The 12,892-nt window shown below is 53.7% G+C and overlaps 1 protein-coding gene across 4 annotated transcripts in view; it reads left to right on the forward strand.

Moving 5' to 3' along the window:
• SLC22A23 (solute carrier family 22 member 23) overlaps positions 1-12,892 on the forward strand; it is a 164,179-nt gene that overhangs the window by 117,651 nt on the left and 33,636 nt on the right. For 3 of the 4 annotated variants that reach the window (XM_077886117.1, XM_077886118.1, XM_077886119.1), the window contains exon 4: positions 1,402-1,570. In XM_077886117.1, coding sequence (XP_077742243.1) covers positions 1,402-1,570 — 169 coding nt within the window. Of the gene's footprint in view, positions 1-1,401; positions 1,571-12,892 lie in introns of those variants that run through there. The other variant, XM_077886121.1, reaches the window with a different exon arrangement.

The following is a 12,892-nucleotide window of genomic DNA, read 5'->3' on the forward strand; positions in this document are numbered from 1 at the left end:
ACACCAGCCGTCTTGGTGCCCTCTCCTCGTTAGGGCAGACGGTGGCCTTGTGGCCAAGTGCAGTTTGTCTGCCTGCCCCCCCCCCCGCCCCCAAACCTGCTCCCCTCCAACCTGCTACCTCTGCTCCATCCCTGCACAACCAGCAGATGGACTAGAGCCGCGGATCTGCAGTCTCTGGTAACAGGGGCAGAAAAAGTATTGTCTCCCAAGGGTCTCTCCTCTTTTTTTTTTCCTCTCCTCTTTTTTTAAAGAGTCATTTTAACTATACTTTGAAAAAAAAAATCCCCACTAGCTTTAGAGAATACTGCGTGCTGTAGAAGGAGACTGGCCAACAAATGACGGGCTCCATGCGGGGGGAAACACATAAAGCGAGCTTGTGTTCCAGTGCCTGGGGACCTTGATTCCAGGACTTCACGTCCTGGATGTGCCCTGGCTGCCACGCGGGGGCTCCAGCCGAAGGCTCTGTGACCATCGTTTTTACTCGAGGTCAAATCAAAAGCATAGATTCTTGCCAACAAGGGGGCCCGTGGTGTCCCTGCATTCAGGAAACGTTCATCGAGGGCAGACAGTGGTGTTGTTCTGAAGCCCTGCAGATGAGTCAGGCTTGGCTCTGCCGGAGGAGCTGTCTGTCCATCTAGTAGGGACAGAGAAAGGGCCGCGTGACACCCCCGTTCGCAGTGGCCCGCAGAGTCCCAGCATGGAGGAGGAGTTCACCACGCAGTCCACATCTGCTTTACTGATTGTTTTCTGCAGGGTTTTTTTTTTTTTTTTTTTTTTTTGTCTTATCCAGATAGATTACCTGTGATGCCCTTGGTCTGTCTTAGTCTCACAGTGTAAAATAGGTTGCCTGGAACTTGGTTCCAAAGGAGCACCGGCATCGGGACCAGGAGGAGGGATGGTGCAGGTGGCGAGAGAGAGCAGATGGGCGCTCCTGGTGCTCCATCTGGGGGTTCCGGGGGCCCCTGATACAGCATCGTCACGGGAAGGAATGTACACGGGCATGAGAGAGATCCTGCCCTACAGCAAGCTCAGGAACATCCCGAAAGCAGAGGAAGAGCAATTGCATGGTGCAAATACTATGTATCCCTGCACAAAGCAGCGCTTCTTAGTTTCTGGGCTCGGCAACTCTGAATCACAATGTTCTTTTGCCACTGACTTGCTCTGTGACCCTGAGCAACCGACGATCGCTCCCTTCCCAGTTCAGGCCTCGGCCCATCCAGCTGTAAAAACAAGGATTTCAACATTGACGTGCGATGTAGGGCTCTCGTGGCGGCCGGCAAATAAATGTGATTTTATGGTTCTCGGGGTTGCTTGAGAAGTGCACTGACCCTGGTGTACCCGTGGCCCCTCCGGGCTATGGGGCAGGGCGCTCACGTCTCTCTTGTCCCTTCTGTGTTCCAGGAATAGAGCTGTGCCCCCCTGGGAAACGGTTCATGATCACGATGGTGGCGAGCTTCGTGGCCATGGCGGGGCAGTTCCTCATGCCGGGGCTGGCCGCCCTGTGCCGGGACTGGCAGGTCCTGCAGGCCCTCATCATCTGCCCCTTCCTGCTCATGCTGCTCTATTGGTCGTGAGTATCGTCCCCACAGGCTTCACCGCCTGTGCATCTGCCAACGCTTTCTGCAGGGCGCGTCCCCCGGGGAGGAGACGCGTGACATCGCCGACTTGGGTCCCAGGTCCCCCAGCTTCTTGCTGGCTTCTGCTTGTGCTTTTTGTGTGTGTGTGAAGGGATTTCCCTCTTCTATAAAATTTCATGTTTTAAACCTCGTATCTTGGGAAGTGTTGAAACATGCATGTTGGGTGCCCTGCATCCAACTCCAGGAACCTGCCCCCCGCCCATCTGGTTGGACACCTGCCTGCTGGCTCATTTTGATATGAATTTTATGAATGGATTTGCAAAAGGAGGGTTCTTGCGTTGGGAGGGGGAAATACAGAGGTGTTCAAGGAGTGACTTAGGAAAGCCCCCCCCTTCTCTCCTCTAGGGTAGGGATGGGCAGGGACTATAGTCCACGGACCGAATCCCGTCACCATCTGTTGGGGTAAATAAAGTTTTATTGCAGCACAGCCATGCCCACGTGTTTGCATAGGTGTCAGCCCTGGCTGTTTTCACGCTACAGTTGCACACGTAGAACAGTCCCATTGGCCTACAAAGCTGAATATTTACTCTCCGGTCCTTTACAGGAAAAGTTTGTCCACCCCCGCTCCTGACGAGTCCGCCAGGACTTTGAGAACCATGTGTAACTTTGGCTTTCGGCTGGTTGACTATAGGGAAAAAACAACTGAACACACTGGGCTGGGCCGTGTGACCTGGGCAACCAGATGGCGACCAGACTTTTTTTTTTTTTTTTTTAACTCCCCAGAGGATTTAATGTTTAGCCAAGGTTGAAAAACCCTGCTCTTGGATAGAGAGATGTTTAGGGAAATAAACGAGCGTTTGACCTTTTTTATAAATAAGTTCTTTCTTTCCCTGCCCCTCCCCGCCCCTCTTTGTGCCAGCACTCACGTCACACGTGAGTGTGAGACACTGTAGTGTGGATAATACATACTACACTGTGTTGCTTTTATTCGGTCACTAATGAAAACCAAATTTCTGGCGAGAGGTCAGGTCTGTCCGGCTATGATTGTGACCTGACCAGCTTTAAGCATCCACTGGAGCAGAGAGGGCTATTCATTGGGCTTCCTCTTCTGAGGTGCCAGGGAGGAGGAACGAGGCCCTGCCTCGTAGCTTCATGATGCTGGGCCCTGACCCCACCCTGGCAGGAGGTCCTCCAGCAGAGAGGCAGCGGTGCACGAGGGTGCAGGTGTGTCTTGCTCCAGCGCTGCTCATCACCCCCCTCCTGCGGGAGCCATGCATATGTCAAGACATCCTGCTCCCTCCTGCAAGGTCTTAAGAGGCAAAGAATGAAACCATTTCCCAAAGCGGGGTGGGATGGGCAGCTCTTCCTTCTGTCTTCCAGGCAAGTCCCTCCTTTTCCTTCGCTCACTGCACCTCGAGCTGGGCCCTGCTTGTTTCAGAATTCAAGGGCATTTATTTATTCAACAAATCCTTATTCTGTGTTTATGTCAAACACAAATTGCAAGCACTGTACAAATAGGAGATTATTCAAATCTTTGTATTTCGTCACCCCACTATACGGATGACAAAACTGAGGCCGTCAGCTGGCCCCTGAACCCGGGCCACTCTTACCATACGTAGTGCTGTCTCCTGCCTTCCCTGAGCAGCTGACTCTTGTCTCTGACCACTGGAGACCCTTGTTCTGGGAGAAAAGCACTGTCGCCCCGGAGGAGCCTCTGTGAGGCCTGGCATCCGCACGCACTTCAGTGTCCAAGGGCCCCCAGGGCTGTCTGCTGGCCCCCGGGGTGGGGGATGCTGGAGGCCTGGGGAGGGAGTGGCACAGCCTCTGAGAGGCTCATACTCCTATAAGGCTCAGCTGGGCGCTGTTCCCACCTGCCCCAAGTAGGAGGACACCTGGCAGGGAGAGACGTCAGGGAAGGGTTTGGGGTGGCTCTGGGGGACTGGCCCACATGGTTAAAGGACTGGGGTTTTTGTTAATCTTATTTCATTTTCTTATTTAAACTTAAAAAGTATATCAGACTTTGTCTATCAGGGTTTCATGGCAGGTAAGACATTCGTGCATTTAAATATACCATAAAAGCTAAAAAAAAAAAAAATTCCTTGAAATTCCTGAAAGTAAAAACAGAACTTTCTAGTACAAAAGGGCACTCGGGTACTTTGATACGTAAGACTCGTACGCAGACGAACAGATGGACGGCCGTTCCAAGTCACTGACACCGTGTGGTCACAGCTCTGGCGCTGCCCAAATATGGCAACTGCCGTGATCATCGTGGTAATTATTTATTATTTATGTTATTCTCTAAGGCGCCTGACACGTGTCTGACCTATAAGGGCTGGCAAAGGTCAGCGGCTTTATGGCTATGATTGTGTCGCCCCTTAACATGCATGGGAACCAGGGTGAAGCTGGGGGCCGGCTAAAGAAATCAGTGCTGAGAGATGCATTCCACCTTTGCCTAGGAATCCTGGGCTTTTTCTCGCCCGCCACCCCTCCTCCCATCTGCTGCGGTAGGAAGTTCCTCCCTCCTGCAGGCTCCATAGTTTGCCAGGATGGGGGGGGGGGGATGCCCTAGGCCAGCTGTGGATGACAAAATACTGAAACTCTCTTTCCTTTAATGAGCAAGTACTTATGGTGGGTGCCCGGCAGTGGGCTTTGTACTTTGGAGCACCTCTGAGAGTGGACGAGGACGCAGGTGTGTTGACAAGGACCAAAGGCCAAACTGTGCAATGCAGAGTCCCCGGCCTGTAGGGTCTTGGCAGGGGGGCAATAAGACAAGGGGTGGAGACTGACCGGGAGGGATTCTCTGGTCCAGATGGTGGGCTGCACACCCAGTGCTGGATGAGATATCGCGTCAACCAGATATGTACACAATGCTCAGCTCCAGTGCCAGACGGGGGCATGCGAGGGCCCGGACCAAGGAGAACATTCAAGCAGGAGTGGACGCGGGAGCGGCCTGCGGGGCATCTGAACTGAGCTGGAGTCTCAACACCTGCACCGAGGGCTGGAGCTAAGATCCCAGGCCCTTCGTGCACTTCTAACTGAGCTCCATGCATGACGCCAGGACTCTGATAACTGCTCTAATAACAGGATTAGAAAACCTTTGCCCACCGCAGGGACCCACCTCCGAAGCTGGCTGATGCCTCGGACTGTGGGCGAAATGATCCACCCGGGAGACAGTGGAGCCGTGAAGTCTGCGCCGCACATGGCCGTGTATTCCACGCTCCCACCGCATTGTGAGGCTGGGAAATTATCATAAGAGCCAGAGGAGCTCGTTGGACCCTCGGGGTCAAGAAGGAAACCTCAGGGGAGGGTTGCTGCAGCCAGGCCCTCGAGACTCGCGGGGAAGCAAGTTCTCACCAAAGATGAACTCCGAGCCAAAATTCACAGAGTCCGTGGGAATCCATGGTGGCGAGGGCCTGAGACTATAAATTGAGAAATTTGCGTCTCAGGAACTCTAGAAAGTAGAGCAACCTGAAAAAGAAGGTGGTTCAGTTTGTTAAGGTTGTTACCACAACCGCGTGCCGAGTGCCGTCCTTGACACCAAGTATCCCGGACACCACACAGGCGCGTGGGCGAAAATCTCTCCGCATTTGGGACCTACGTGGGCCAAAATGGGCATGTGGGGCCGGGGGGCCCAAAGACCGTGATCTCCTAAGGGAGCAAATAATATTCTTCCGAATAACCAGCACTAGGAAGACATGGACTCAAGCGGTGGGACCGAGAGCGACTGGGAGCTCGGGAAAGGCATCTCTGCGGGACTGGCGTTCAGGCTGACGCCTCAAGGAATGACCAAAAAGAAGTCACACGAAGTTCTGGGTGAAAAAGTAAGCAAAGGGGACTGAAGGTGGCCTCCCCATGGCTGCTCCTGGAGGAGGAGGACGATCAGCAGGGCCAAGGGCCAAGGACACACTCAGAAGCCCAGGTGGGTCGGACCCCGGGGGCCTCAGCGCCATGAGCTGGTCCTAAAAGCCCTGAAAACACATGGAGGCTGGAGCAGGGGAGGAATGTGCCCTGGGGCGCTCTGACTAGGTGGCTGGGTGCCCGGGTGGCCCCAGGGTGGCCCGGGGTGGGCCCAGAGGCAGGGTGGATGCTCACCTGCAAAGGCTGGGCCCAGGTGTGCGAGGAGCCAGGACCCGGAGTCTCCTGGGGCGGCGGGACAGGGCCATCGGGGGCCCGGAGCATCGAGTCCTGACCTGGGGGAAGCCCGAAGAGTAGCAGAAAGGGGGTGACTGGCGGGGAGAGGGAGGGTCCGATTACGCAGGCAACAGAGACGCCCCTGCCGAGGGGAGCCAGGAGCCCTGAGGGCAACCCAGCCCATTTGGAAGCGTAGACGGGTGAGGCCAGAGGGTCAGGAGATGCTGGCCACCGGCTGTGGAGAAGACAGGGTGCTGCTCTCAGTCCCCAAGAGAAGGGGGCGCATCACATCCCAGGGCCTCCCCGCAGGGAAGCATCAGCTGGTCCGCAGGCAGGAGGAGGAGGAGGGAGGGGAACGGGGCAAGAGCCCTCACTGCAGTTCTGGCTGGAAATAAACGGGGTGAGGCCGGGTAAGCCGGCTCTGGGTTGGCGAGGGTGAGTAATTTCTGCAGATTCTGGGGCCCAGGGGCCGTCCCTGCTGTCTGGCACCTGGTCCTGGGGCGCTGAGAGCAGGTGCCCAGTGGCTGGAACGTGAGAGCCCGCGGAGGAGGTGGGCAGTTGGGGTGCGGGCACTGATTGGTCGGTTTGTACTCGAAAGGTGAAATCATAAAAGAGAAAAGAAAAGAAAGGTGAAGTGTTGCCTGTCCCCAAGAATTGGCTAACCGGAGGTGGGGGCAGTCTTCCAGAAACATCGGGAAGTACAGGAAATAAGGCATGAGTAATACGCAGCCCCGCAGCAGCTCCCAGGGTTGCAGAATGCTCTGGAATGAAGAGGCCAGTCAGGGAAGGGGCGTGAGGGGCCCACGGACTGGACGGGGTTTGACGGGGGGTGTGGTGAGTACAGGTGCATCCCGGGGAGGACGTGGCTTGTGAACGACGACGAGGGGGACGCTTCTCCCTCCCGGGGCCCGGCAGGAGCAGCTGCTGTTGTCCAGCGGGGCCGGGGGGAGGGACGAGCCGCAGAGGCTGAGCGGCCCAGCAGAACCGAAGGCTGTGCTTGCTTGGGAGCTGGATGCTTCGCGGAGTCCAATTCAGGCACAGCGTCACGAGGCAGGAACAGGAGGAGAGATTCCCACCCACCCCGCCACCCCCCGCACGGAAATCCTGGCGAGGCCGTGGGTGATCCCCACTGGTGCCCGCGGCCGCGGGCCGCACTCTCTTTGGGACACCAGAACCTAACAGAAGTACTGGCTTAGTCATCTTGCCCGGGTCTGCATTATCACTTAAGAAAAGGCAGCGGAGCATCCGGAATGATCTAGAAGGAACTCCCACTGACTTTTTTTCCAGAATAAATGTGGATTTCTTCCAGGGCCGCAGAAAACAAGTGGGGTTGGGTGGGGGGCGTGCAGATTCAGAACCCCGAATACAGGTGAAGGGAGACTGGAAGGGAACCTCTGCTCAGATGTGCTGCTACCTGCTACGTGCGGATGAGCCCAGATGGAAGAAGGAAGAAGCAGTGGTTGGAGGGCTGCTGCTCTCCAGTTGCGCCGAGTGCGGAGCCGGTGTCCCTTCCCGCTGCAGCCGCTCCAGGGCGCGGCTCGGTGACACTGTGCCCTTCTCGGCCAGGAACCCTCGTGCAAGGCGCAGCCCGGGCCGGTGTATTTGGGGATCCAGGTCTGCGCCGAGGGACAGCATCTTAGAGAACTGCCGGCTGGAGCATCAGGAGGCTGACCCCCAGACCGGGCGGCGCCGGGTCAGCTCTCCGGGCGGATCTCCCTGCTGAAGGATGGCCCCGGGCGAGAGGCTGTGGGGGAGGCACCCACAGGGCATCTCCTTAAAGCGTTTTCAGGGAGCGACGCAGAGCAGGACTCGCAAGACATGAAGGTGGCAGTGCCACTCTTCCAAAACGTTGGCGCGTGACATCACCGTGCCTTAACATGTGAATTAATGACGCTGAGTACAGGTGATCGTTCCTAAATCCCAAGTGCATGCGCGCGTCAGCTCCGGGCCTGGCGTGGGCTGGGGGACCACTACGGCGTCGATCCCGTAAGGTCCTCAACGAACGCTGTCACTGCGACATGAGAACACCCGGCCTCCATCAGCAGCATGTGCCGGTGTCGGGGTGTCATCGTGGCACAGCTCGGCGAGGAAGGGAAGCATCACGCGCCTCACATCTTGTGCCTCCTTCGGGGCAAAGGCCCTGTAGCATATGCTGGTTTAAACGTGCCTTAAAATTTTAGAGACCCGCTTTCCCCGAGATCAGCTGCTAGCCTCCGTGTGTGACACTCTACCGGCCACTAACCCCTGGATCAGGCTGGTGGGACTAGTGCTGTTTTTAGCTGGGAAACCAGGGCTTCCGGAAGCTTCTCCAGGACACTCCAGCACGAGGAAGTCACCAGAAGCTGCTTTTCGGACATCAGTAGTTCTCCTTGTGGGGTCCCTGGACCCGCAGCCCCATTCCCACCTGGGAACTGGTCAGAAACACACATTCCCAGGGTCCACCCCAAGCCCCTGCCCTGGGAGCAGCTCTGTGGCTTCAGAGGCCCTCCTGGGGGTGCTGAGCGCTCAAGTTCGAGAAGGAGGATGGGTACAGAGGAAAAAGCCAGACGTCCTGGCGTGGACTGAGGGACCGAAACCCCCGCCCCAAATAAAAGATGGTGTCAAGGCCCAAGGGAAGATCCGAGTCAGCTGGGAGGAGCCACGCTTCTCACCAGAAGACAGTTCTCGGTTCTTTTTTTTTTTTTTTTAAGATTTTATTTATTTAAAAAAAAAAAAGATTTTATTTATTTATTCATGAGAGACACAGAGAGAGGCAGAGACACAGGCAGAGGGAGAAGCAGGCTCCCTGCGGGACTCGATCCCGGGACCCCGGGGTCACGCCTTGAGCCAAAGGCAGATGCTCATCCCCAAGCCCCCCGGGCGCCCCGGTTTCTCGGTTCTGTAGGGAAAGGAGCCAGATGCCAAGCTTGAGGAGGGATGAGCTGTCCCGCAAGACCCCGCTGTGCAACCCAGATCCGTGCAGAGAGCGAGTGTGACTTATCCTCGCAGAGCAGCAGAGGCCATAGGTATTCTCCACACTGATGAAAGAAGGCAAAAAAAAAAAAAAAAAAATTCCAGATCCTGGGTCTAATAATTTTATCCGCACTATGAGGACTTGAACCTCCACACGCCCATGGTTCGGAGTCTTAGATCGCAGCCTGTGATGAAGGGTCACGAGGGCCAGGTTTCTCCCCCTGGCTCCCCTGTCCTCTGAGCACTGCCTCCCACCCCCACGGAGAACGCTGGCCACAGTTTTCCTCCAACGCCTTTAGCCAAGGACCCAGCCAGGGAGGCCTCTCATCGCAGACTCCCCTAACGTGTGGTCTGCATGCGCTGCTTCGAGAGACCACAGGCCTGGTGGAGATCTGGGAAGATGGTGAATCATGAACCGCACTTTGTTCAGTTGCAGTTTTTTTTTTTTTTTTAATTTATTTATGATAGGCACACAGTGAGAGAGAGAGAGTGAGGCAGAGGGAGAAGCAGGCTCCATGCACCGGGAGCCTGACATGGGATTTGATCCCGGGTCTCCAGGATTGCGCCCTGGGCCAAAGGCAGGCGCTAAACCGCTGCGCCACCCAGGGATCCCCTTCAGTTGCAGTTTCATCCTGATGGGAGAAAAAGTGCTGCTGGCGGGCAGCGAGATCGTCAGAAGCATCTGGGGAGGCAGTAAGAAGGAGATAATAAACCATATGGGAAATAATGAGGAAATTAGAGGAAGATCAAGCTGCACTGCATAGCACCGAGAATAAGTAATAGTATCAGTTCCCCAAATGAAAGCAAACCCTTGAAACGGGGGAAATTAGAGCTCGCTGTCGTAAGAAGCTCACAGGGTGGAGGAGTGAAACCATTAAAACCCTTAGGGAAAAGGTATGTGCTGAAAGGGATTTTAATTTTTAAAAAATTCAAGGAAAAAAAGCCATTGTAAAACACTTAAATGGCCTCAGATTCGATAAATATCTAGTGTAAAAATATTACCAACAGTTCCAACATGTAAATGGTCCAACGTAACACTGGCTCTTTTTAAGTATCAGCAGAAATATTTTAGCCAGAATAATACTAAATTTTCACATTTCTGGAGGGTTTGCCCTGAGCCAGGCACCGCCAAGCACTTTCAATAATTTGGATCCTCCCAGTGACCCTCTGAAGTAGGTACTAGGAAGGCCTCTAGTACAGAGGGGGAAACTGAGGCATGGGGGTATTTGACAGCTTGCTTTGCTGTCCTAGACCTGGCACCTGGAGCCGAGGAGTGAAAGCCAGCAGGGAATGAGGACTGCCCGCCTCTGGGCTCTGCCCCACGGGGAGTGGTGCTGCTGGGCGCCGGGGGCAGGAGCCAGCTCCCCAGGCAGGTGCGGAGGGCCCTGGCCCGCCAAGAGCAGCCCCGTGCCGGCACAGAGCGATGCTTCTCACCAGTGCTCTCTCTTCCAATTCCCTTTATTTTATTTTATTTTATTATTTTATTTTATTTTATTCATGAGACACACAGAGAGAGAGAGAGAGAGAGAAGCAGGCTCCATGCAGGGAGCTGGACGTGGGACTTGATCCTGGGACTCCAGGATCACACCCTGGGCTGAAGGCGGTGCTAAACTGCTGAGCCACCCAGGCTGCCCCTAGTTCCTCTTTTGATTCAGCATTCGCTTAACATTTACAAAAACATTTCTTAAAAAAAAAAAAAAAAAAAAAAATTCTTAAAATCACTGAGTTTTCAGTACCTTCCCTAATGGGGACTCAATTAAAAAAATTGTTAAATGGATGAATTAATTTTGCTTTTGTCATTGTAATGGTTTTAAAAGACCCTTTAAAACGTTATATATATGTGTGTGTGTGTGTGTGTGTGTGTATTATCAGTTTTTTTTTTTTCTTGCCCACACACCACTGAGGGACATAATACCTTCTTCCATCAAAAACGGTTTTATTTCAGAAGCGGGTCAAAGTACCACATGCTGCAAAGTCTATTACTGGTCCAAGAAGGGCTGCAGGAGCTCCCAGCACAGCAGGAGGGAGACTCAATTCACTTAGACCAACAGTAAAGTCACACGAGAAAATGTTTTCCTCAAAGGAAAGTAGAAGAGGTGAATCATAAAAAGCATATAGTCTCCGGGAGCCAGAAAATCTGCAATAATTATTTTTACAGGTTATCCGACAGGTAATTTGGAAAGACTTCTAGGAAATTTAAAGCCAAAAAAAAAAAACTTAAATCCTATTTGTCTGCCAATTATCTACATGGCGGTGGTGTGGGGGAGGTTAATACTGACCAAGGCAAATGTATAAAATAAAAACGGGAGCCCACATTTCAGTCGGAACAATTGAATGAGCAATTAAAAGTGAGATCAAAATGTTCTCTGACTTGGTGGTTGGGGATTTGCTAGTGGCATGGAATTTGAGGGAACCCTCGGGCAGGAGGCTGCCCCATTTTTGACTTTTGCGTCGGCAGAGATTATGTAAGATGACAGGAACCCCTGCGGCCCACAAGACTGCTTCCAAATCGAAGTGGAGAAAGACCGCGAAGGTAGGAGCACGTGGCCCTTATATACCTTGTAGCCTCTGCTCTAAAGGCCAGCATCACCGTCCTCCCGTCCTCACTGTCCCCACGCCTAGGCTGCGCCCCAACATTCCACTCACTACTCCCTTTTGGAAACTGGGGATGCTTCAGGCCACGTGCAGGATCACAGAGTCTTGAAACCAGGCCGAGCTCAGGGGCCAGTGTGCGCACACGTGTGCAAGTGTGCACCTGTGTCCGGTGGGAGTGGTGGGGATGGGCTGCCGGAAAGCAGGTATATGGCCCTCTGGTGACAGGTGTCTAACGATAGCTGCTGAGTGGATGCCCCGCTGGCCGCTGGCGAAAGTCCACGCGGATGGAAACGGGGAGGCCAAGGGCGCCCAGCCCCGTCAGCTGGGGACCCTGGCACGTGCTCGTCTGGTGCTACGAGAAGCGGGGGTCCTGGATGAGACGGGGCTGACCTCGCTCCGTCAAGTTCCTGTTGAGGTTGGGAGGGGTGGGCGTGCCAATGGCAAGAAGCTGCTTCCCAGAGCCAGGTCCGAGGTCAGGGTGGAAGCAGCAGAGGCCCCTCGGGGACAAGTCAGTGAATTTGTGGCCTCCATGGGCTCCTTTATCATCAAGACGGGAGCCAACGGGTCCGGAGAAGCTGGCTCCCCGGACAACCTGCTAAGTCAGAGGAGCCGATACCATTCCAGCTAGAGGCAGAAGGGGCGCAAAGCCTGCATTTCCTTCTGCCCACTTCTCCCCTCCAGTTCTTTTTCAACATTACATTTTCTTATTTATCAGCTGCAAAAATGCCTGCCAAAGTAATTCCCCCCACAGCATTATTGTTTGAATGCCCTGGGTGCCTTATACTTTCTGCAGCCTGATAATTGCTTACAGGGATTAACTAGTAAGAGGAGCAGGAGAAAGAGGATGTAAACAGAAGGGGGAGAAAACGAACCCAGGGACACTCAAGGCTACAGGACATTTTGGGGCAAATTCGAAGCCTTCATGTTTAGCATGGGAACTGAGGAAGATTTTAAATTTATCTTAAGATTTTATTTATCAATTGTTAAATGTTCTGGGTTGCTTATCTAAAAGGCTAGCTTCTAGAGACATTTTCAGTACTGACTTCTCTCTGCCGCAAAGACCTAAAGCAGCGTTAGAATATTCCTACAGTGCGCTGCTGTGATCAGCATCTTTTTTACCTTTCTTTTTTTTTTTTTTTTAACGATTTATTTATTTATTTAATCATGAGAGACACACAGAGAGAGGCAGAGACCCAGGCAGAGGGAGAAGCAGGCTCCATGCTGGGAGCCTGATGTGAGCCTCGATCCCAGGACTCCAGGATCACGCCCCGGGCCAAAGGCAGGCGCGAAACCGCTGGGCCACCCAGGGATCCCCTTTTTTAACCTTTCAGAAGAAGGCAGCAGTTACCATTAGCTTCTTGATAGAAGTCTACGTGGAGAATGTTGGTGCCGGGTGAGGTGCCTTCCACACCCCATACCCTGTCCTACAGATGTGGGGAAACTGAGTCCCAATGGGTTAAGTGATTGGCTCAAGGTCACAAAACTGGTGTATAAAGCCGGAGCCCCGGGTGCATTCCCTGTATAATTTTTCTATGATGGAAGAATTGTGGCAGTTAGGTGTATACCATTTTGGGAAACATCAGAGACACAAAGTTTTGAGTTTATGTGACAAATAAATGGATGGCCATTTAATTAGG

Source organism: Canis aureus, chromosome 37, assembly GCF_053574225.1.
Source record: "Canis aureus isolate CA01 chromosome 37, VMU_Caureus_v.1.0, whole genome shotgun sequence".
Taxonomy (NCBI): Eukaryota; Metazoa; Chordata; class Mammalia; order Carnivora; family Canidae; genus Canis; species Canis aureus.